Source organism: Pan paniscus, chromosome 8 (genome assembly GCF_029289425.2).
Source record: "Pan paniscus chromosome 8, NHGRI_mPanPan1-v2.0_pri, whole genome shotgun sequence".
Classification (NCBI taxonomy): Eukaryota; Metazoa; Chordata; class Mammalia; order Primates; family Hominidae; genus Pan; species Pan paniscus.
Genome location: NC_073257.2, coordinates 82,829,345 through 82,855,170, shown reverse-complemented (window position 1 = coordinate 82,855,170; position 25,826 = coordinate 82,829,345). Strand labels below are relative to the sequence as shown.

Genomic DNA, 25,826 nt, shown 5'->3' with positions numbered 1-25,826 from the left:
TAAGCATGAATTCATGGGTGGTGTGTGTCTATGTGTGATCGTGGGTGTATGGGTGTGTGTTTGTGAGCGTGTGTTTGCATCAGTGTGTGAGCATGAGGGTATAGATGGTGTGTGTCTATGTGTGATCGTGGGTATATGGGTGTGTGTTTGTGAGCGTGTGTTTGCATCAGTGTGTGAGCATGAGTGTATGGGTGGTATGTGTCCACGTGTGAGTGTGGGTGCATGGGTGTGTGCCAGTAAGGGTGAGTGCGGGTATATGGGTCTGTGTTTGTGAGTGTGGGTGTCAGTGTGTGGGAGAGTGCATGGGTAGGTGTGAGTGTGTGGGCCCACACATGCCCTTTTCAGGAAGCAGCAGCTGAGGCCTTACTGAGTGCCGAGAGGAATTGTCCCCTCCACTCCAGGTTCACTGGTGCACCTCAGACTCCCTGACAGTGGAGCAGGGGGCTGGAATCCCCTCCACAGCCTCAGCCCAGTGAGCAAACCCATGTAGTGGAGCCTCTGACACCTCCCTGCCCTCCTTCTGCCAGGGACAGGCCTGCTGCTGTGAATCACACAGAGATGGAGACTTGGCATCTGTCCTCCAGGCCCCCCAGCCTGAGTGGGAGAAGGGAACAGACCCAGGAGACTCCCAGGTCTGAGGAACCAAGCAGAGGGACACCTGTGGAGGATGGGGACAGCTGGAGATGTGAAGGTCCCCAGCCTGAGGGAGATTCCCCAAAAGCCTTTAGCCGGCTGCTAGGCAGGCTCTGAGCACCTGGCCAGGCCTCCGAGGCACCTCTCTGTGTGCTGAAAACTAGACCCAAAGAGCTGAGCTGAAGCCTCTGGCTTTAATCAAGCTGTGAAATGGAGACAGGCACGCCTAGAAATGCTTCTCCCTACACTGGGCTCAGCCCCACGACTGGCCCTCAACTAAAAGTACAAGTCACAGGTTTCCAAGAAAGTCTTCTCCTGCCCCTGGTCTTTCTAAGGAAGGCCCGTAGATGGACCAGGGCCTGGCCTCACTGGAGTTCCAGCCCCGGAGCCTGGTGTGGGGCAAGAGTCGCAGCCACATTTCTTTGGGTCTGAACTCCAGCTCCGTGTGCTCAGTGGTCTCAGCTTCCCAGCTGCCCACCATGGTGGCTGGTGATGCAGCTGGTTCCAGGCTCACAGCTCTGGAGCTGGACTTCCCCAACGTCTCTTCCTAAAAGAGGGGACCTTATGGTCTTTGGATTCAGAATCGTCCTTTAAAAAACGGAGCCCAGGGGAGACTCAGCCCTCTTCTCAACCCTGGTGGAGAGAAGGGTGCCCTGAAATCCACGCCAGTGCTCAGAGGCCCCGCCAGCCCTGCCCTCCCCACTTAGGCCTGCAGAACCCTCTGGCTCTGGTGCCACAGCTTCTCTTATGAGTGATACTTGGAGAGCAACTGGAGCTTCAACGGATGCACTGTCTGCGAGGACAACTGGCTTCCAGGCATTTCTCACACCAGGCCCAGTCCCATAGGGAGCTGGCACAAGGATGCGGTCCAGTCATAACCAGATTTCACCCATGGCCTCCTCATCGCCTCTTGGCCAAAGGAGCTTTGTGACACTGTGAAGTTGACCAGCGGGCCTAGGACCAGCACTTGTCACATCCAGTTTCATTCGCCCAACCATAAGTCTTGAGTGCCTCTGGTGTGTAGGCTCCTGCACTGGTCGCCTGGGTGCAGGGACACCCCTTCCCTCAGGGGGTTCCCACCCTAACATGTCAGCAGTTACCCTTAATAATACTGTAAGGAGAGCTGCCATTTATCCCGCACCTACTACATGCCAAGCCCTATACTGGGATTTTCACAGATACCGTCACCATTACATATAACATTTACAGGTAGACATGGATCATCTCCGCTTTACTGATGAGGAAAATGAGGGCTCAGAAATCTTAGGTAACTTGCCTAGGGTCACACAGTAGACAGACTTGAAGGTAGGGTTGTAAAATGGTCTACGGGACACACAGCTGACCATGACGCCCAGACACCAGGCAGCCTCCCTGCAGGTGCCCTAATAACTCCCTTCCTGTGGCTCCCAAGGGTTGAGTCGATTTTAGTGGGGAAGAACTCACTGCAGGCATTCTACCTTCCGCCTTGCCTCAGAAATAGCCTTGAGAAGCAATGGTGAGCTCCTCAGAGACCTCTGGAGTCCCAGGGACCACAGTTCAGGACACAAGTGACTCCTCTGGCCCCTAGCTCCAGCCAATTACAGCAGCTCCTAGAACGCAATGGGGTTTCTCTGCCAGTACAGCAGGTCTATGTGGCCCAGTCCCATTTTACAGATAAGAAGACTGAGGCCAGACATGGACAGCTTAAGGACAGAAGTTACCAGGAAACTCTCCAGAGGTAGGGAGAGAAGCAGCACACAGGCCCCTACCTACAGCCTACCTTCATTGTGCAGGTCCCCGTGAGGTTCTGCCCACTCCTGCTGGACGGCCTCCCGGCGGTACACCACATGTGTCCTCCCACTGGCCTCCTTCTCCTGCTGGCCCCGCTCCAGAGGCTCAATGAAGAAGTCGGTGCTGTCTGTGCGGATGAGGCCCGCCTGAACCAGGGACGGCAAGCAGCGGGAAAGAGAGAAATAAGAGGCATGAACACACAGTACAGCCGACAGGCGAGCATCTGTGAATGCACATATGTGACCCTACATGCTTGCAGGCTCTTCCTCCAGGACCTTGAGGAGCCCTGGGATTCCAGGATGTTCTGTGAGGCCCTGGCAGGGGAGTGGGAGGAGGTGGTAGGAAAGCTGAGCAAAGGGGCCCGCCCTCCTTTCAGCAAAGTAGATCCACTTTTACAGTGTTGTCTATCCATGGGGCTCTACATAAAATTTCATTACATCAGAGCTTCCATTGCTTATAAAAAGCAGAGGCACAAAAGCCACTGCCATAAGGCACATGCACATACACCAAGGCACTGCACTCCAGCCCGAAGCACATCACAGGGGTTTGCTTTACCTAGAGGCAGACAGGAAGATCCTAGGGGCAAAGACTCATTATCCCTAAGGTGGGTGCTTGTCCCCCACTCCAATATGAAGCGCTGTTATTTCAGGTTGAAAGCACGTGGGTGTGCACATGGCAGGATGGGGGTTGGAGGCCGGGGAGGAGGGCAGCTAATGCTCATTCACGATAAATGAGCCAGGAATGCATGTTTTTAATCTAATGATTCCCTACATCAAATATTCCCTTTAAAAAAATCAGGTGTTGGCCTTGGAAATAAAAACAAAAAAATATGTTGGCAAAGTCCAGCAAATGTGTTATTATCCCCCACTGAAGGCGGTCATCACAGGGGCCAATGAAACATACAACTAGATGTGGGTTCGTGTATGTGTGTCTGCATATGCACACATGCACATACACACACACGCACACACACACCATGTCATCCTACAAAGTACTAAGAGCAGCCCACCTACCGTGGTGGATGGAAAATAGTAGGCATTATTTAGCAAATAAATATTTGTTGAATTCCTTCGCTCGTTCGACAAATATCTATTGAGTGCCTACTACATACCAAGGACTGGGAGCGCAGCTGTGAACACGAAGCAGTGAATGAAGGAAGCGTTTTTATAAATTCACTAGACCTTCTCCATTTGAATTGGAACTCCAGTGACAACACAACTCCATTCCACCCATTTTCCCACCTCCTTCTGTTCTGAGGCTGCATCTTAGGAGCCCCCTCCAAGTCCAACTGAACACCCATCACTAAGCCTCCAGCAGCAGCCAACCTTTTCTTTGCCCCTTCTAGCTGTTTCTGTGGATCAAACAGAAAACATCATTTTGGAGCCAAACCAAGATGGTTGCCTTCTGTGCTTCATAAACAGGCCCAATCAGGAGGCCAAGAAATGTTCCAGGGAAAAATGGCATTATTGGAACAAATTTGAGGCTTCCCTGTAACCATTTTATCAGGTAACACTCAACTGTCTGCAAAAGTTCTGGTGTGCTTGTTAAAATGTCAACGTCAAACCTTATACTGAGCATACATGCATCCATGCAGAGCACTTTGACTTTATACCTACTGTGTGCCTCCTATGGGCAGGGACAAATGGAAAAAATAGGCCCAAGAGCTGAGGGCTGCCAATGTCCTGCCCGGTGCTATGATGAAGTGTGGACACGTGTCCCAAAGGAGGTGCCATCTGTGGGTCCTGAAGGATGACTATCCATCAGGTTCCTGGTTGCAAGGATTAGAAATTCAACTCAAACCCCCTGGCCTGAAGGGGAAGGTACTAGCCCCAGGACACACCTAGGCAGGGGCTAAGACTGGAAGTGAGAGGCCCAACACTCTTGCCACCACTCCCCTCAGCTCCTCCTATACCAGCTTCATCCTCCCTCCTCCCAGACAGGCTATATGTCCCCTGTCCTTGCAGACACATCTCCTCTCTGCCACCAGAGACAAGGAGATTCTCCCTTCACAGTCCCATCCAGGCAGAGTCACAAGGTCACCCAGGGACTGTCAGCCCAGGTTTCCACAGCAGGCAGAAGGGAGAAATTGTTAGGGTGCAAAAGAAACCAACCCGGGAAGGAAAGAGCATACCAGGTAGAGGGGAAGGACCCCCAGGTGAGGGTGGAAATGCAGAAGGACAGTGTGGGGAGGGGACCAGGACATTCAGGCTCAGGGACAGAGGTTGAGCCCAAACCTGGACAAAAAGTGGTGGCCAAATCCAAGGGCCTCTGCCACTGTACGCCTGCAGAACTCCCCACGGGAGGCCTGTCTTCCAGCTGGTGGCTCCAGGCCCAGGACACACCTCCAAGGCCTACTGCAGCTTTGTTGCCATGAGGGCATGTGATGAACTCTCAGCCAAGCCCTGCATGATTTATCCCATCCCCCTTTCTGCACCCGTGTCTGATACCCAGAGGGACTGTTCCTGCCCCTGGAACAAGCAAGCAAGAGACAGCATGAGTCAGAGGCCACTGCTCCACCCAGGCTACAGGCACACAAACCTGGCTGGTCCAGGGCAGTGGCCTGCGCCGTCTCAGTCCATCACACCTCTCAAGCTGCCTAGCAGAGGGCGAACTCTCCAGACCAGGAAGTGGAAGGCTCTGTTCAGCCCCTCCCACACACCAGGCACCTGGTCAAGGCCCTCCCCCATTCTGGGGCTTGGTTAAATGGCTCCACAAAGAGGATCCTTCAAACCTAGCATTCCCTGCCCCACAGCCTAGTGACTCCACGTGGCCTCCAGGGCTCAGTGTCTCATATGAGGGATACAGTTTCCAGAATGAAGCCACTGCCTTCCAGCCCGCCCCCTCCTTCTGGCCCACAATCATGGGCTACAGACCTTTCAAGATCATCGTGCTCGTCCCAGTCTGAGGCATTATACTTTGACAACCTCCCCAGTTAGGAGACCTCTAGCTTTTACTTGGATGCCTCCAGTGACAGAGAGCTCCCTCCCTCAAGATGTAACAGATTCTGTGTAGGGACACTCCTAACATTGTATTCAGCATGAACACACTTCCCTACTTTCCATCCTTTATAAATAGTCTTCTTATCACTGTTATTAACAACAGTACCTGCCGCTCATATTGTTATATATTATCTTATTTCATCTTTATAGCCCTACAAGGTAGGCAGTAATGTTAGACCCATTGCACAGATGAGGAAATAGAGGTTCAGAAGGGTTAAGTAACTGGCCCAAAGTCACCCAGCAAGTAAGTGCCAGCATTCTTAACTACAATACTGTATTACCTGGGTTCAGCCCCCAGGCCTGCTTCTGCTGTCAGGAGCCACTTGGAGCAAGAAAACATGGCTTTCCTAGTACCACCTGCAAATCCCTGGGCCTCTGGTCTGACCTTGCTGAGCAAGGACACTCATTCTCCAACTCTCCACCTCTGGGCAAAACCCTCCCATGGAGGCCAGCACACCTCTCACCAAGGATATGAGAAGGGAGGGCAGGGCACAGCCCAGAAAAGAAATGGTCCCTCCCACTCCCCAGGTGACCTCCCCCAAGGATTCTTACCCCTACGGAGACCATCCTCATCACACCCTCACTGTTCTCAGCAGAATGGGAACCCGCAGGACCCTGGGTCCGGTCCAGCCTCCACACCCTTAGGCCTCTCCCCAGGAAAGGGTTAAAAGATCTGTCTTTCCCCATCCCAGTAAACTGTTTAGGACAAAGAAGCCAGACCCAAGCCCTGTCCTACGTAATCCGAGAAATAAGTTTCTAAATTTCTATGCGACTGTGGATCCCATCAGCCCCCAAGGGATCAGGGCGGAACCTCCCCAGAGATGGTCCTTGTCCCATTGCGTGCATCCTACCCAGGCCTCAACAGGCAGCTCTCATCCAGGTCTGGGCTCCGCCTGGGCCGCAGAGACTCTCCTCCTAGACAGAGAAGACAGGAAGGCAGGCTTGGCCACCAGACCGGGAGGCAAGATGGGCCCAGTTCCTTCCCCCTCAGACCTTGGTTTCCCTGTCTGCACAATGAGAGGTTTGGCCCAAGTTCCCTTGAATCTCTGCCGTGGCCAGGAAACCAGGCACCACACAGCATAGACTGGCTGGCAGTGAGCACTTTCTGGCTCTCTGCCTCCTCATTAAAGTACTCCCGTCTCTCAATTTATTGAATGTTTATATTTCTGAAAAGTGGTGGCTAATTTTAAAATGCTAAAATCAAATCAAATTTCTGTATAAAAAAATCAAGAAAAAAGGAGAAATAAATTCTGGTAGGATGGAAAATACATATCAGCTATATTGAATTTCCACCTATATCTTATTCTTTTAAAAACAGTAAACAAATAGGAAATATGTACTAGATAGGTTCTTCACACAGTAAAACTAAAACAAAGAATCATTGATTACATCCAATTGAGCCACATACCCATAGGCCCTTGTCCAATTTCCCCAAATGGAAATTCTCCAGTGCACAAATCTGGCCACTCTCAGCTGGGCTAAACTCCCTTTAATGTGGCTGCTTCTGAGGTGCCTTCCCTGGGAGGTGTGTGGCTGAATGATGGTGAGGGTGGAAGATGGGAAGGACTGTGGATTCTCCAACATGACATCGTTTTAGTTGCAAAGGTAACACATTCGGCTGCCTCTTCATCCAGAGGTCTCCAGGCCATGTTGACAGGTTTTCCAGTATGGGTTCCCCTCAGGGAAAGCCCCCAAGTTCAGGTGTAAGCCCAGGACACCCAAAGAAGACATGGTCACGTGGCAACTAGGGAGGTGAGTGCTGGCTTAGAAATCACCTTGGGTCCCGCTGTGAACCACAACTGAGCAAGTGCAGTGGGTCACCCACAGCTGTCTACTATCAGGATGAGGTCCTAAATATTATAGCAGGTAATTGAGGCCAAATTGTTTTGAAATGAGTACGTATGTGTGCATGCGTACATAAAAGTACATCTATTCTCAAATTGCATGTATGTGCATGTAAACTGGGAGGCAAGGGTACCCGGAGCCAACAAAGAGTTCTCCAAGAGGGGCACAGAAGAGATCCCCAAGGACTGGGAGACATGTCAGACATGGGCAAGTACAGAGACAATGAGCAAGGACCTGGCCTGGGGTCCAGACAGTTGCAAGTGGCTTGGCTCTCAGGAGACAGCTGCAGGCCCTGGGAAAGGGGGATCCTAAGTCCCCTCGCCTGCTGCCGCTTGGACCAGCCTACCTTTGCCAAATGCCCAGAAGGGCTATTTCAAGATAGTAGCTTCAGTGAAGCCAGCTGAGGAGTGGGCCAGACTGCCTCTCCTTTCTCCTTCCAAGGCTGGCCTATCTGGGGCTTCCCCAGAGGAGAAAGTAGCAGAGCAGGCCACCTCTCAGCCAATCACCCCATCACCTCCCAAGGAGAGTGCATTCTTGGGTCTGAACTTGTTCTGGAATTTCTATCACAAGGGCTTTACTTCCACAGACACCCCTTGGTCAGCTGTGCTGTCTCAGGTTCTAGGCTTCCATCAAACCCAGCTTGAAACTGTTCCACTGTAGGAAACAAAAGAAAACCCAGCAACTGGATGCTGGGGTGATACACACAAGGATCAGAAATGGCTTCCACCAGATTCCTCAATGGGTGGCTGCTTCCCCTCAACAGGGCCACCTGCATCTGCATGCACTGTTCCCAGCCACTGCCAGCCACGCTCCTTGGCTAGACCACATGGGCTGCTACAACCCAGAAACCTCGACTGCAGGTGGCTCCTTCTCTTCCCCCACTGCCCTGCTCACCTAACCCTAGCACTTGGCTCCAGTTATTATTAAACTTCATCGGGACCTCCAAGGTGTGATCCTTACATCGTCGCTTCCCTTCTCACCACCTTGGACATCTAGGTCTAGTTGCACAATAATTATCTTGCAAACACCCATACTCTCTCACCCACTTTCCCTCTATCCTGCTGTCCCAGGGAAGCTTCTCCACCCTGGTTCAGCCCAACCATCCACTTACTCCACGCGTGCACACAGGTGCCTACTGTTCTCACTTGAAATCAGCAGCTCACCTCACATGAGCATGAAGCTGAGGTTCTGTTGCACTTCCCTGTTAAGACTAACAGCTTAACGGTCTGTGTCCCAGCTCTCCCAAATGGCTCAGACCCCCAACACTGCCCCCCTGCCCAGTCTCATACTCCAAGGCTCCCACCACCCTGCTGCGCACTGTCCTCCCACAGCTGGGCCCCTTCTCCTCTTCTGTGGCTGGATGTGGTCCCCCCACTCTGTGCTCAGGATCACCTCTCTGTTACCTCCTCAAGGACTCAGCTCCTGCAGCTAGCACCCCCTTTCCAGCTTCATCACACTCTCCTTTCTACAAGACCATTCCTATCTGCATCCAAGCACACTCGAGTGTCCCGCATCTTTGAAACTCTCTACCTCCCATCCCTGCCCAGCTACTGCCCGTGTCACTGCTTCCCTCCACAGCAGAAAGCGTTGTCTACACTCACCGCCTCCATACCCCCTGGCTTCTCCTCTACCCACCCCAAGTGGCCTTCTAGAGCCACCACTTCCTGGAAACTGCTTACCTGTGACCACCACATGGCCATAGCCAGCAATCACTTCTTTGTCCTGGTCTCACACAGCTCCTCCCATCATCAGCTCTCCCTGGCACGTCCCCAGGACCATGGCTTTAGGTACTGCATGACTGCAAATGACTTCCAGTTTATATCCTCAGCCCTGGCTCCTCCTGAAATTCCTTTGTGATTATCCAACAGCCTCCTTGATAGAGACTGGATCTCCACTGGTCATCTCAAACTTTGGAACAGAACTCTGGGTTTGACTTCCAGACCCACTCCTCCCCTTGTCTTCCCCATCTCAGTAAATGACACTGCCTTTTTCCCAGTTGCTCTACCCCAAAATCAAGGAGGAGGGGCAGGCTCAGTGATCTAGGTCTTTTCAAGTCCCCCAACCCTGGTGGTTCCATCAGTCAGTTCAGCTGAAAGCAACACCCTACATAACCTGCAGGGGCCAGAACCTCTAATGGGCCATCCAGGGCTGTTGTCTCTGATTCACGGCAGGTAAGAGAGGCAGCCCCACCCCTCACACCCCCACACCCTGGAACCATGGCTCCTGCAGGGACTCTTCAAAGTGACCCAGATCTCTTCCTCCCTTAACATGTCCTTAAGTCTTTATGAATCACATACAGCTTGCTAAGCTTGATGGGGGTAAGGTAGGGGTGCAAAAAGACATGAGAGACCGGCCTCTCCTCTCCTGATAAGGGACTTGTATCTGGAATATATAAAGAACTCTTACAACACAATCATTAAAAGACAACCCAGTTTTAAAGTGGGAAAGGGATCTGAACAGACGTTTCTCCAAGAAAGATCTACAAATAGCAGTAAGCACATGAAAAGATGTTCAATATCATCAGTCATCAGGGAAATGCAAATCCAAACCACAAAGAAATAGGATGGCTTGAATCAGAAAGTCAGATAACCAGTGTTGGCAAGGATGTGGAGAAACTGGAACCCTCATACATTGGTGGGAATGTAAAACAGCGCAGCCACTTTGAAAACGGTCTGGCAATACTCCTCCAATGATTAACAGTATTACCACATGATCCAGCAATTCCCCTTCCAAAGTGTAAGCACCCAAGAGAAAGAAAACATATGTCCACGCAAAGAAAAGTTGTTCATAGCATTATTCCTAGTACTCAAAAGATGGAAACAAGCCAAATGCCCATCAATGGATAAATGGACAAACAAACTATATATATATATAGCCATACAATGAAATATTATTTTGCCGTAGAAAGGAATGAAGTACTGGTATATGCTACAAGATGGATGAATCTTGAAAATATGCCAAGTGAAAGAAGCCAGATGCAAAAGGTCACATATTACATGATTCTGTTTGTATGAAGTGTCTTCAAACAAATAGAATAGGCAAATCCACAGAGATAGAAAGTAGATTCATCACTACCAAGGGCTGGGGTAATGTTAGATCGGGGGTGAATAGCTAAAGGCCACATAGTCTCTTTTTTAGGTGATGAAAATGGTCTACAGTTGACAGCAGTGGTGATTGCAGATCTCTGTGAATATAATTTTTAAAACCACTGAATTGCATATTTTAAATGGGCGAATTGCATGGTATGTGAATTATATCTCAATAAAGCTATTAATTAAAAAGATAACATGCATGCATGGAGACGAGAAACATGCACAGAGATAATACACAAGCACGGAGAGGACACACAAAGGGATGACTCACACAGACGACAAATGCTCCAGCAAACACTCATGCAGAGACGACACGCATGTGGCACACAGACTGCCTGCTACCACGGAAGCAGGAGTCAGCGAGGCTGGGATGAAAGCCTGCCGACGCTGAGATTTCATCTAATTCAAACCTGATGTGGAAGCCCCAAGCCACAGGAGCTCTGCTGGAGGCTGGGGCTGCCAAGTCTTCGGCCCAAGCCAAAGAAAGTCTGAAAGCTGACTCAGACCGAGCTGCAGCCTTGGGGACAGGCAGGAAGAAGGAGCTCTTGGAGGATGGGGCTGAAAGCTGCCAGACTTGTCCACAACTGGCACGCTCTGCCACGTACATCTGCACGGCACCCCATACCAGCAGCATCAGCGCTGCCACAACAAGCCAAAGGTTCAAAGAAACACCAGGAAGCAGAGAGCCTCTGCCAGCTGGAGAGAGTTATCTGGGATGACCACTCGGCCACAGTTCCCAAGGTCATGACCTCTGCAGGCCCCACACCCTGGAAGATGCTAGGTGAAAGGCTACTGAGGTCTTGCTGAGCCCAGTGCATTTACAGCAAAAGTCTTTCTCAGTGGAGAAGCAATGTGGTGGGTAAATGCAGAGACCCTAGAGCCAGAGAGTTCCTGAGTTCAAATGCTGGCTCTACCACTCTCAGATCATGTAATCTTGGGACACTTACTTAACATCCTTGTGCTTCAGGATTATAACCACAACCATCTTGTAGGGCTGCTCTGAGAAAGCAATATACATAAGGCACCTAGGATGGTCCCGAGCATGCCACAAGGGCCATATTAGTGTTTGCATCTGCGGCCGTGATTCTCATGATCACCATTGTCACTTTGAAGTATGCATGGAAGCCCCAGTGGCTCAGGAGGGGAGCCTGCAGGATCAGTGCTGGGGGTGACATTCTGGAACCACAGGAGGGTTTGCATGTAGCTCCTGGCTCTGCTATGGCCTGTCTTTGACATGCTGATAGAGTTTGGATGTTTATCCCCTCCAAATCTCATGTTGAAATGTGATGTCCAGTGTTAGAGGCGGGGCCTGGTGGGAGGTGATTGGATCATGGGGGCAGATCCCTCATGAATGGTTTAGCACCATCTCCTTGGTGGTAAGTGAGTTCTCACTCAGTTCACACACGAAATCTAGTTGCTTAAAGTGTGTGGCACCTCCCCCATCTCTTTTGCTCCCGATGTCACCATGTGGCATGCCAGCTCCTCTTCCTTCCCACCATGATTGCAAACTTCCTGAGGCTCTCACCAGAAGCAGGTGCTGGAGCCATGCTTGTACAGCCTGCAGAATCATGAGCCAACTAAAATTCTTCTTTATAAATTGCCCAGCCCCAGATATTTCCTTATAGCAACATAAAAATGGACTACCACACATGCCCAGATGTCCTGCCTGTAAGTGGAAAGAAGTCCTCAAGAAAAAAAAAAGAATACCAGTGGTTGAATGTCCTAAGGGGAAAAGTCCTTACCCCCCAAAAAGGGACTGATAGAGGATGATTTTAAAGGTGAAAAAGACCTGCAGACAAATGGTTGGGCAGAAACATACGCAGCTGTTAGGGACTTGTCTTTAGGCAATAAGACTGTAGGCAATTTCTTTCTCTTTAAACTTTTAGGTATTTTCTAACTTTTCTATGATGTCCTTATCTCAAAAGGCACACCTATTCTGCACAGAGTGTGTGCCTACCACAATGAACACAGAATCAACTCCCATTCCCTAAACAAAGTTTACAAAAAGGGAAGCAAACATAATGTCTCTCTCCTTTTCTGTCATTCAACTTCCCTGCAAAGTAGTGTAGAGGCTTCGCTGGGGAGGGAAACACCTGGGGTTCCATCCCAGCAGGGTCCTTCCCAGCTGTGCGGCACCAGCCCTCTCTCAGCCTCAGATTCCATATCTGAAACCAAAGAGTGGATGGGAAGATGAAATAAGGCATGGGAAATGGCCCTCCTGGAGCCGGGTTCACAGCAGGTGGTGGTCTTTTCCTTTACTTCCCTCCTCCGCCTGGCTCTTCTGGTCTGAAAGACCTGACCCCAGCTACTGACCTGACACACAGTAGGTTTTCCAGGAGGCAACAGCAGCCATTCTTACCCCTAGATAGTCATTAAAATCACCTGGAGGAATTTACAAAACTACGGCGACCTCCCAGACCAATGAAATCAAAACCTGATGGGTGGGGCTCAGGAGTCAGTGCATTCTGGAAGCTGCTGGGTGATTCAGACATGCATCCAGGGCTCAGAACCACTCATCCAAACCCTGGAGGCTTTCAAACAGTGGAATGGCAAGAAAAGGGACATTTAGAATGGCACGAAAAGGGACACTTAAGTGGTCATCCATGTTTCATAAAGAGAGCAATAGCAGCACAGGTGTGTTCATCATAACACCAGAAAAGGGCAAGTAAGAGAGGAAACGAGCATACAATAAGTATGTTCCCTGAGCGGGGACAGAGGGAGTCCAGCTGGCTGGGTTACCGCATGCCTCTTATTTCACGACCAAGGGCCATCTAGACCACAAGTGATCCAGCGTGGGGGAAGCCTGGGAGGTAGAGGGAGCAGCTGTGATCTGCTGAGTGGCCAAGGACCAGTCAATGCCCTCACAGCCATCCCAGCTGGGGGTCCACTGTGCAGAGAGTGAGGACAATTATTCAGAGTCCCTCTGTGCTAATGTTGATGATGAAGGTGATGACTGGCTGTCCTCCAGCACCTTGGAGAACAGAGCTGCTCAGATCATCAAAAGCTTGAAGTTTTGTTTTTTTCTTTGTTTTTTTTGTTTTGTTTTGTTTTTTTTAACAGGGTCTCACTCTGTCCCCAGGCTGGAGTGCAGTGGCACGATCTCTGCTCACTGCAACCTCTGCCTCCCAGGTTCAAGCGATTCTCCCGCCTCCGTTTCCCGAGTAGCTGGGACTACAGGTGTGCATCCACACCCAGCTAATTTTTGTATTTTTAGTAGACACGGGGATTCACCATGTTGGCCAGGCTGGTCTTGAACCCCTGACCTCAAGGGAGGCCCTGCCTTGGCCTCCCAAAGTGCTAGGATTACAGGTGTGAGCCACCGTGCCCAGCCAAAAGCTTGAAGTTCTTAAAGGAGGGGTGGTCACTTTTTATTTCTACTCCCCTTCCCCGCCAACAGGCAGATGTCCTGGCCCAGAGGCAGGACCTGTAGGTGCTCAGAGACTGCCTTCTGCTGCAAACCCCTCACTCTGGAGCCCAGCCAGACTCAGGGCAGATCTTGCCAGGCCAGCAGCCACCCTCAGATTCCATTCCCGAGTGCCCAGGAGCCAAGCAGCTCTGAGGATTCCCCCTCTGTCACCATCATAGCCCACCAAGCTCGGCGAAGGAGCTCTGCCTGGCCCCTGCTTGGCCCTGAGTCCTGGCAGCAGCCATGGCTCCAGGATGAAGAGACAGGAAGCAGCCCTCAAGTGCCAGCAGGCGGTGTGGCTGCCAGGCCCTGAGCGGAGGAGTGGCACCCTGCGTGGAGGCCCTGCAGTTTGAACGCTGCCACTCAGACGCACACCAGCTGACAGTGAGCAGCACTGGGCAAGGTGCTGCACCCTTGGCAGTGGAGAGCAGGCCCAAGAGAGGGCCCCACAGGTCACTGTCCCAGCCAGGCCTCCCCTCCGAATGAGCCCTACAGCAGCCTGGCCCAGCGGGTCGCTGACTAGTTTTAAACTATGCCTCCCACGTGAGATCACGCACATAAATGTTTATCACTGCATCTGATGCATAGCCAGGTCTGTAGTGAGCTGCCTATGAGGGATTTGGCAGTGGCCAAGAGACAAGTTCCCTCCAGAATGCAGGTAAGCATGGGAGAATGCCAGGCTAGCTCTAGCCCCACAAGTGGTTCCTGATGACACAATGACCCTCCAGGTATCACTGGCCAGTGTCCTCTGCAAAGGGTGGAAGGAGCAGATGAAACACAATTGGCCAGAAGACCCCAGACAGGTGGCATGATCCTGTCCTTAACCCTGCCCAGGGACCAGCACCACTAGCACAGGTTCCAGATTTGGCCACACTCTTACAGTTCACCTGCCAGGCACTAGCAGCACAAATGCCCACACTGCAGCCACCAGACCCCCTCTCCAGACCCCCTCCCTTCACATGTTCACCTATGTCTCTGTAACTTGCTTCTCCTAAACGCTTGCCTGCAATAGCACATATTCACTCATTTATTCATCAGATGATGACTGAGAAGCCCCTGATCTAGGTGCTGGAGACACAGCCAAAAATTACTCTTTGCATGGAGCTAACATTCTACAGCAGGGTGGTGACAGGCGATAAATAACTAGAAATATGTGACATACCAAATGGAAGGAGCCATGGAGAAGAGAGGACTGGAGCTGGAAATTGTGAATAAGGTTGCCAGGGAGGACGTTGCTCTGAAGGTGACATTTGAGTGAAAGCCTGAGGGGTCTGAGGGGCAGGCCCTGGCAGTCCCTGGGGAGGAATGTTCCCTTCAGGGAGGGCAGTGAGGAGGAGCGATGGCGGCCCAGGGCCTGGCTGGCTTCTCTGGGAGGAATGCTGCGAACCATGGAGGACTCGGATTGTAACAGGACTGCCCAGGCTGCTGTTGGCGAATACACTGCAGGGGCAAGGGAGCGCAGGGAGGCGAATGCCATCATCTGGGAGATACAGGAGGTGGCTCACACCACCCCAGTGCTGGTTATTCTTATTATGCTGTGTTGGTTTCCCTTTTAGAATTACCAGCAACAAAAATCCCCACAATGGAGCCACACAGGACCCGTTCTGTACCAGAGCCACAGTTCCCATGGGCCTCCGCGCCTTCGCCCCTGCTGCGCACCCCACTAGGAATGCCCCTTCCACCCAGCTCGAAGGCCACCCCATCACTGCTCCCTCCTTTGTGCTCTGTGGTGGTGGCTCTTGGCAGGTGCTCTATCCCTGTCCAGGTATCTCTGTCCCTCTTCTAGACGTGAGCTTCAGGGGGATGAACTGGTTGGTGCTGTGCAACTGACTTTGGAATGAAACCATGCTAAACAAGCATCCTTTGGGTCAGGCCTTAAAACAAACTCCCTTGGGTATACCACCCTTGTGAGAGATCCGCTTCCCCAAAACTGCGGCCGTGGATTAGGGGACGGCATATTTTACCTAGCATCTCCCTACGTGGGGACTATGAATTTTGAAGTGACAAAGCCTCAAAGGCACGATGCACCCAGGCCAGCAGTCGGCCAGGCTGTGGAACACAGGCCTCTTCAGGCTGGAGGAGCTAACTCATAGAGTGTGGGCCCCTGCCAGCCTCAAGGGGTGGATGTGAACCTCTGCCTGGGGGGCAGGAGTGGCTTGGAGGGGAAAGTGACAGGCTGTTTCTGGACAGACCAAAGGTGTAAATATGTGGCTGGCTTAAAAGCAAAGGCTGACAGAGGCCTTCAGCCACCCGTTGGGAACAGAGTTTGCATTCAGACCAACCTGGTCCTAACAAACGATCTCACCTCCAGACATTTCTCTAAAAAGGGGCCTGTTCTACTGCCCCATCAGCCGTGTTACTGAAAGCAGAAGAAAATTAGACTGCAGGGTTTTTAAATGTTCCATGACAAGTAATGTGTACATAACAGCAGCCCTCTCCCTCTCCAATATTTTGAAAATGGATAAAACAGCAGCACTGGTGACTTGAGTCTGAGAAACACCAGAAGGTTCCGTTTGAGCATCAAATCCCACTAACTGGGCCATTGACATCTGTTTTTCTTAGTTGGCCTCCCAGTTTCAGGGAAGACAATGACATGCAGAAGTTGAGCAGCCCTCCCCCTCACAGTGGGAACCTCATAAACACCTCTACTCAGTACCCCCAGGCCCCTTCACCTCCCACCACCATTAGACCAATCACTTTTAGCATTAATCATTCTGAAGCTGTTGCCACGGCTACCGTATCACGGGACAGCACACAGTTTACGACCTTGAGTCTCGGTTCACATACGCTTGGTCTTTCCACTGACAGGAGAGGCTGCCTGGAACTGCGAGAGGAACATTGCCTGGGAGTCAGGAACCTTGGTCCTTGCGTGCCCTGACACCTGACACTCACCTGCTATTCCATGACCCTGGATCTCCTCCCCGACTTGAGCCTCGGCTTCCTCTGCTGGAAAATGAAGAGGGAGCTAGAGGGCCCCAAAGCCTTTTCCAGCCACAGCTGTCTCCAACTCAGGCCAAAGTCAGGGTGAATGGTGGAAAGTACGCTGAGCTGGGATCCATGCAGGTTTTCATAACACAAGGGTATCTGCAGGTGCCTGAGCTTATGTTGACAGGGAGCTCCTTGGTGCTGCTAAGGATGAAGCAGCATGTAAATATTATCACTGTTGTTGTTTTTAGGGCTTTGAAAGCAGGGCAAGACCCACATGCTGAAAATGGAATGCTGGGCCTGGTGGATGGTTTGGGAACTTCCCACTGCAGTGCCTGGGAATGTGGAATCTCCTGGGCCCTCACTGACAGCCCACCCTGGGCCTGTACCACCCTGGGGCTGCAAGGCAGATGGAGAGACAAGCACAGCCCCCATCACTCTCACCAGCCTGCTAAGCAGCCCTCAGGCTGCTCTCCCTCCAGCCAGTGCCTGAAGACACAGAGGAAGAAAAATAAAACCAGCCCTTGCTGGAATGGGAGGCCGGCTCTGCTCCGGAGGAGCCGCAGTGAGGTGATGTCTGGCTTTTATTCCATATCATAAATAAGTTATTAATCCAAGGCAGACAGTGAGGCATGGTCATGAGGAGACAAGGGAGGTAAAACTGCAAGATCAGACTGGCTGGAGGACTGGAAAACCACCCAGGACCCAGGACCCAGGACCCAGGCCCAGGGCCTCTGCTCAGACAGACAGCGGCCCAGACAGGAGGGAGCCTCTGGAAAGCAGGGGGAAGAGCCCCGGCATGGGTGCCCAGAGATCTGGAGACAAACCTGCTGTGGATCCTGCCTCAGTTTCCTTATTTATTCTAAGACATCAGCAGGAAGAAGAAGAAATGCTAACTTTTATTTCTCCAGGCACTGTGGCAGCACTTTAAGTGCATAATTTCTAACCCACAAAACTACAAGGTAGGGACACCCACTTTACAGATACATAAACTGAGGCTCAGAGACGTCAAATCACTTGCCTAGGGGCAATGTGGAAGCATATTTGCAAAGATGGCTGCAACTTGTCCTCTTGTTTCTGTGCACCATCTCTTTACAATGAGACTTTACCACTCCTTCCCTCAGATGGAAGAGTCCATTTCCCTACTCTTGGAAAATTTTGTCCAGCTTTATGGCTTGCGTTGACCAGCAGAATGTGCAGAAGTGATCTTATGCCATGATATGGTTTGGATCTGTGTCCCCACCAAATCTCATTTCAAATTGTAATCCCTAATGTTAGAGGTGGGGCCTGCTAGGAGGTGATTGAATCACAGAGTCAGTTTCCCATGAATGGTTTAGCACTATCTTCTTGGCACTGTTACCGTGACAGTGAATGAGATCTGGTTGTTTAAAAGTGTGTAGCACCCCCCTCCCCCGCTCTCTATCTTGCTCCTGCTCCCGCCATGCGAGATACCTCGCTCCCCTTTGCCTTCTGCCATGATTGGAAGCTTCCTCAGGCCTCCCCAGTAGCAGAAGCCGCTATGCTTCCTGTACAACCTGCAGAACTGTGAGCTGATTAAACCTTTTTTCTTTCTAAATTACCCAGCCTCAGTTATTTTTTTATAGCAGTGCAAGAATGAACTAATACATGCAACTCCCAAGGCTAGGCCTCAAGGGGTATTCTAGCTTCCACCTTCCCCCTGTTGGAATGCTACCCTGAGACGGCCTACTGGAGGATAACTGGCCATAGAGAGAACTGAGGCCGCGCGGCCTACAGCCAGCACCATGCTGGTCATGTAAAAGAAGCCAGTTTGGGCCTTCCAGCCCAGCCCACCCTTCAGCGGAGCACAGCCACGTGAGCAGGCCGGAGCAGGCAGGGGAGGAACCAGCCAGCCCACCCACAGAGTTGTGAGGAAGGACACAATGTTGTTTTCAGTTCCAAGTTTTAGACTGATTTGTTACACAAGAATGATAACTGATAGTCACTCAGTTTCCCACCCTGCCTATTTCCCCAGGAGAGCCTGTGCTACCCACCTCCTGGAATTTGGCTGGGATCAAGACACTCCCATGCAGGCCACAGCCCCTCTGGGTCCTCCAGGCCCTCACATTGCCCCAATCACGAAGCAGTGACTTCCTCTTTCCACACTGAAGACCCACAGTCACCCTGGCAGGCGGGTCAGGAGAAGCCCCCTTTCTCTCCAAAGACTCCCTTTCTTGTTTCGTGTGCTGCAAACACGAATTGCCGAGAGGGACCCAGTATTTCCCAGGAAACCGGGTTATCTAAGTGGCAAACATGAGAAACCAGCTCCCACTCTCAGAGAGGGTGTGCACCCTGAAGACAGAAACTTGCTCACGAAGGGAGTGCTGAGGGCGGGGAGGTAAACGGGTTTCCCCTACACGCCCACTCGGCCCACGGAGAGTGACTACGTGAGCACATGCAGGGGGGTCTGAGGCCCAGGGACAGCGTGCCACAGCGGGCCTGCAGGGCCTGCCAGGGCACAGGAGGGCAAATGGCAGTGTGCGTGCCTCAGCAGTCACCACCTCTGGCCTAGGAGCAGATGGCCAGATAGCCACGGAGAGGACGACAGATGCCGTCCCCTCATCTAACTACAGGAGTTTATGCCTCCTCACCCAGACGGTTGTCCGGCAGGCCCAGTGCTGGGTCATGAGGACACACAGGTGACCACACTCTGCCCTGCACCTCTGGGAACTACAGGTGGGAATGTTCAGGGCCAGCAGCAAACTGGAGGAGAAGCAAGGTGCACCCTGAGAAAACTAACGGGCCTGAGGGGGTCCAAGGCCAACACGGGCTCTGTGTGCCCCACTGAAAACCCAGAGACCCCTCTGGGAGTGGCAGCCAGAAAAATGGGGTGCTCTTGACTTCTTTCCTGCCACCATCCCCTCAGACCTGGTAGACTCAACCAACCAGTAATCCACACCATGTAATAGCAACAGCTGAGTGTACTGGGGACTGCACTAAACCCTTTACACACATGACAACTGTATGAAGTGATTACTATTATGATCCCCACTTTCCAGATGAGAAAACCGAACCACACAGAGGTGAGCTAACTGCTCAGGGTCACGGCATGTAACAGGCAGAGCTGGGATTTCAGCCCAGGTGGGCTGGTTCCAGGGTCACACTCACCCCCCAGCACATGCTGCTGAGCTCACAAGCAACCCAAGGCCTCCAGCTAACAGCCTTGCTGGGTTTGGTTCATACAATGGCTTAAGAATTACCTAAAAATCCATATTTCCCATTTCTCCTACAATACTCAAACCTCTTATAATACCAGAGTGGCACTGGAGTGGGCAAGTCCTCTCCCTTTTGCCATAATCCCACCCCCTATGACTACCCGGTCCTCTTCTCTTTCTTCTGTTACCTGCTTACTCCTGGTGCATCTGAAATTTCCACCTCCTGCCCCTCCAACCCAGGGGCCCAGACTTATGCTCAATGCTCCAGGAAATGCACACATTTAAGACAGTCTCTGATTTCTAGGAACTGGTAGTTGAAATGGGACATACATCAAGTGAGGGGACAGGGAAGGTGTGAACAGCACAGCAAAGGCAGGGGGCTGAAAAGTGAGGCGAGAGCAGGCCAGCCTGGAGAGGGCAGGGGCGGGGACAGCCATCTGTGAGCTGGAGCCCATAAGGCTAGGGAGGCAGGTCAGCAAGGCAGCAAGGCCTGCACCAATGTGGGGCCACACACAGGGCTCTGGTGCCCCCTGCCCCTCCCAGGGTCTCTAGGCACACATGTGTGAGGAGGGCAGGAGGCCTGCAGGTCAAGATGTAAGGGGACAAGCCAGCTGGGTGTCTGGGAGGGGGTAGGTCACAGTGAGACTCCAAGCCTCCACACTCCACACCTCCAAAGCAGGGGGGAATGTGGAGCCGATCCGCAGCTTCCTAGGGCGCCTCCAGGATGCCTACTCACTCATCCAGCCAGTCAAGAGCAGCCCCCGGGGCAAGGACAGGTGTTTGGCACAGGAGACCAAAAAGCCACAGACAAGTCTGCTGTGCACCAGCATCGAGCTGGAAGGATGAGTGTCTTTCTCAAATACTAATGTGACTCCTGTTTACAAACCTCTATGGCTCCCCATGATGCCAGGGGTAAGGCCAAGCTCCATGGTGAGGTTGACATTTTCCAATTACATTTTCACCATTCTCCCTCTCCCACGGAGAGCTGAAATGACCTGCCATTTCCTGAATCTTGCAGAGACACGGGATTTCCTTCCCTACAGAATGACTACAATTCTCACTCCGTGGCTTTGAAAACCCCTACTGATCCTTTAAAACCCAGCCCAAATGTCCCCTACCCTGGAAGCCTTCCCTGAGCACCCCTCCTTCTCAGTACTCACCTCCAAGCCACCCCTGGCATGCATTATGCTTCCCTGTATTCCCACAAATCACTGAAGCTTAGTATGGTCTGTGTTGCTTTTTACTGTCTACTGTGCAGTTCAGCCTCCCCTTTAAACCGTGGGCTTCTGGAGTACAGGGGCAGAGGGCTGAGTTTCATCCCTGCATCCCCAGGACTTGGCCAAGGGCCAGTCAGATAATGCCAATGATCTATATATCATTGCAATAAAGGGACTCTGATGATATTTGTAATATTTATCATTATTAATAATTACTGTTAAAAAGTAATCACGATTGGCCGGGTGCGGTGCCTGTAATCCCAGCACTTTGGGAGGCAGAGGCAGGTGGATCAGCTGAGGCTGAGGTCAGGATTTTGAGACCAGTGTGGCCAACATGGTGAAACTCTGACTCTACTAAAAACAAAAATTAGCTGGGCATGGTGGTGCACGCCTGTAGTCCCAGATGCTCAGGAGGCTGAGACAGGAGAATCACTTGAACCCAGGAGGCGGAGGTTGCAGACTTTTATCCATTTTTAAGGCCCTGCCATAAACCATGTCCTGCACTTTGCCTTATCTCATTTAATCCTCTGAACAACCCCATAGACAACTGTTCCTCTGCCCTTCCTACAGATGAGGAATCTAAGCATAGGGAGATGAAGACACTCGCTCAAGGTCCCACAGCTGATCTGTGCTGGAGTGAGCACATCCTGCTCTTTCCCCCAAACTAGACTATTTCCTTGGAATTACGAACACCACCTTTCATGGGGCCCTTCCATAGGCCAAGTGTTTTTAGTAACAGGTTTTTTTTTTTTTTTTTTTTTTTGAGACAGTTTCGCTCTTGTTGCCTAGGCTGGAGTGCAGTGGTGCAATCTTGGCTCACTGCAACCTCCACCTCCCGGGTTCAAGCGATTCTCCTGCCTCAACCTCCTGAGTAGCTGGGATTACAGGCATCCCCACCACGCCCGGCTAATTTTGTATTTTTAGTGGAGGCGGGGTTTATCCATGTTGGCCAGGCTGGTCTTGAACTCCCGACCTCAGGTGATCCACCTGCCTCAGCCTCCCAAAGTGCTGGGATTACAGGCATGAGCCACCGCGCCCAGCCAGTAACAGGTTTATTGAGATATAACATACCATATAATTCACCCACTTAAAGTGCATATTGTAATTGTTTTTAGTATATTCTCAGAATTGTGTAACCACTGCCACAATTTTAAAATATTTTCAGCCTCCCATAAAGAAGCCCCTTACCCTGAAGTTCTCAACTCCCCCCGCCCCACCCCACACTGTAGTCCCATTTTAAAGACAACAGGGAGGTGCCGAAGGAGCTTCTGTGACTTGTTCAGTGGTGAGCAGCTGGGCTGGGATGCTGCCTCCCCTGCCCCTCCCAAAGCCGTCTGCCAGGGTCTACTCAGTATAACCCATCAAAAATGCAAGATCTGCAGAGAGTGGAAAACAGAACCAGATGGTGACAAATCTTACACGTGTGGCTGCTTCCGCGCCAGGCCCTGACTCACAGAGGCACTGAAGGCAAAGGGGGAAACACGGTGCAGCCAAGCTCCCATCACCCCGTCGCAGGGCATCAGGCCCCAGGGCCTGGGGAGGCAGAGATGGCCGTAGGAGAAGCAACCCTTCAGGAGGCTGGTGGCCTGGATTCTAGATGGGCACAGTGAGCATGCAGCCCCACTGAGAAGCAGGAACCCCACTCTACCGACCCCAACCTTGCACGCCACAACTTCTCCAGGATCCACAAAGAACTGATCCCCACTCCATGTTCCTCCCAGGTGCAGAGTGTTAGTGGCTCTGAAGAGTGGCCCATCAGGTCACTGGACACATTCCCAGTCTGGGACTCTCAGGTCTAACAGCATCCCAGGCTAGCTGCCCACAACCCCAGAGGAAGCACTTTGCAGGCAGGACCAGGCCCCGCCCCCACATCCCTTATTTCCTGCCCCTGGACATCCTCAAGACTGGCTGGGTCAGTCATTCTTTCTGCTGGTCAGGAGCCTGGCACTATCTTTCATGTTTATAATGTCTGAACAGTCTTGAGCAATTGCTACCTCCTCCAGGGAACCTTCCTAGATGCCCTAACCAAACTAAACAGGTCCTTCTCCTGCTGCCTCTCACTAGATTCTCAAGTTTGCTTTTATGTCTGGGTCCCCATTAGCCTACGAACCCCTCCTGGGCAAGGGCCCTGCTTTTTCATTCCTGGATCTTTCTCTTTCCCCTCCCACAGTTAGGACACCCAGAAGGCCCTCCATAACAGTGGGTGGGAAGTAAGATAAAGTATCCCATACCCCAGTGTTAGGCATGAATTAACCACAATGTAGGAGGGAGCCATCAACTACAGGTTTACAGGGGCCTGGCTCCAAACTCCAACAAGGTCAGCCCCATGCCACAAAGCACCAATGCCAGAGCTGGAAGGGGTCTGAGCTTACACATTCCAGCTTCCTTAATGCACCCAGGAGGCAACTGAGGCCCAGAGAAGGGGCCAGCTTGCTCAGAGTCACGCAGCCATTATCTCTCAACTCCCAGCCCAGCCTCTTCAAGAGAGCAACCTGCCCCATCCCTGCCCCACACCCCTTCTTCCATCCTGCCCTTCCTTCAAGGTCAGACCAAGCCCCCCTGCCCCGCGTGTCTTCTAGGGTCCACTCCCCAGCCCCACCTGACATGGTGCTCCTTCCTCTGTGCAACCATCACTAGCCTGCTCAAGCTCTTCTCCTGCCCAGAAGGCCCTCCCCACCCCCTGACCCCAGCAAACTTCTACTCATCCTTCAAGGCCCAGTTCAAATGTCACCTTCTCTGACATCAAAGAAAACAATCACTCCCATTTACTGAGCACCCATCCCCACTGTGTTCTAGAAAACCTAGTGAATGCTGAAACTACTGGTGGGTTTCCCCCTGCATGGCACCCAAGTTCCTTGAGGACAGGGACCTGACTCTCTGCAAAGCAGGAGTAATAACAATATCTGCATACACACTTCAGAAGATTGAAGGAAGCAAAAGAGCTTTGTAAACTATAAAGTCCTGTACTAATGGAAGCTATCTGTATTATCTTCGTATCTCCGCCTATGACTCAGTTTCCTCATCTGCAAATGGATGGAGTTAATAAAAGCACATACACGTATGCATGCTGTGTCTGGGCCACAGGAAGGACCCGTTACTGTTGCTGTCATTATCTGTGTCACTTTCATTTTCTTTATGATCTCCTGTGGACCTTGTCCATGGTCAGCACTCAGTACAAATTTTTTGAAATGAATGACTTTGGCATTTGAGATGTTAGAGAATGTGGGATTAAAATCCAGAGACCATGTAAAGATGTAGAGTTCAATCTTATCAGAAATGCTACACCGTGGCTTTTGAGTCCAAAGGTGAGCTCAGCTGGGTCACTGGGACACAGCCCCTTGCTGTCACGGGACACAGGGCCATTTCCTGGAGTGGGCAGAAAGTCAAGGAATCCCAGCCTGGGGTGACCTCTGTGCCGGCGGCCCCAGTGGAAGGCAGTCAGGGAGTACCACTCCCAGGGCCTGGAGGGGAGGCGTCCAGATACTGGACTTCAGGACTGGCCTCTGGAAACAGCCAGGGTACATGTTGTGGTCCAGCCTGAAGCTCAGCCCAGTGAAGTCCATTTCTGCCCCTCACCAAGGGGAGGGGGACCCAGGCAAGTCACTTCCTAGAGCCTCAGTTCTATACCAGCTACCCAGCAAGCCTCCAGAAGCCTGTACCTGGACAGCCTCTGAGATCCGACCCGGCTTCAGCAAATGCCACACAGAATCGATTCCCATCTTCCAGGGCACATCAAGTATAGTCCCTCTTTGGACAAATGACAAGAGTAAAGCTCAGAAATGGGGAGGGGGTGACTTGCCCAAGGTCACACAGCTAATGAGAACATTTACTCAGAGGCCACTAAAAATCAGCAACACCCTCTGAGGAATCCCCAGCCCCAGGCCCACTGAACAGCCCCACCTCCACCATCCGCCAGCCCCCAAAACCAGAGCATGAAGACTTGTCACCATATATGCTATACCATGTAGCCATGTGATCGTGCTTCAGGAGTGCTAGCTCAGGGTCCTTCATGGCCCTCCCTGGTCCCTGTGGCACCTAGTGGTCAGTCACTACTTGTCAATGGGCTGCTGAGCTGGTTCAATGACAAGGGAGGTTTTCAGGATGCAAAGGGGGTGGGGAGTCACTTATTATTAGTGACGGTCATCCTCAGTTTAGGTTCTCACCATATATTGAGCATCTCCTCTGTGTCTCGCTCCAGGAGGGCAGTCAGAGAAGCTGGAGCCCTAGCCCTGTCACTGAGGAGCTTACAGCCTACCTGTGTGATGACTTTAGAAGGAATTCACCATCTAATTCAGTTCAGCTGCTGGCTTGCACCAGCACTTTCTCTCTATCTGCATGGATACTGTATCCCTGGATGATTCCTAACATCACTTGGGATTTTCAACCAAAACTTGTGGCCATGGCATAGCTCTAGCCAGCGGGGTGACCAAGGGCCCCTGTGGCACAGAGCCGCAGAGCCAGAGTGGGCTGGGGGCAGAGGCTCAGCCCAGACACCTGACAAGGCCTTAGGCTCCCCCAGCTGCCCTGACAATCTGCTTTCTCGAAGTCCGCTCTCAGGAACTCTTGAATCAGTTCACCTGCAGAGTTTGGTAATGATCAGATCCTGGTCCCTCCCCTGAGAGGCAGATTCTGCGCACCTGACAAGGTGCTCAGGTGATTCTAGTGCATGCTCAACTATGAGAACCAACTACCATGTAGATAAGCCCTCTCCATGAGGGCCCTACCAGCTTCAATGGGATGAAAATTTATTCTGGGGAAGGCAAAAA

The 25,826-nt window shown here is 51.8% G+C and overlaps 1 protein-coding gene across 3 annotated transcripts in view; it reads right to left on the bottom strand.

Moving 5' to 3' along the window:
- ADAMTS14 (ADAM metallopeptidase with thrombospondin type 1 motif 14) overlaps nt 1–25,826 on the bottom strand; it is an 87,554-nt gene that overhangs the window by 57,836 nt on the left and 3,892 nt on the right. For all 3 annotated transcript variants that reach the window (XR_010113192.1, XM_008968960.4, XM_003815950.5), the window contains exon 3: nt 2,393–2,549. Coding sequence is in view for 2 of the 3 variants with exons in the window: in XM_008968960.4 (XP_008967208.1) it covers nt 2,393–2,549 (157 nt within the window). In the remaining variant the exon portion in view is untranslated. The remainder of the gene's footprint in view (nt 1–2,392; nt 2,550–25,826) is intronic.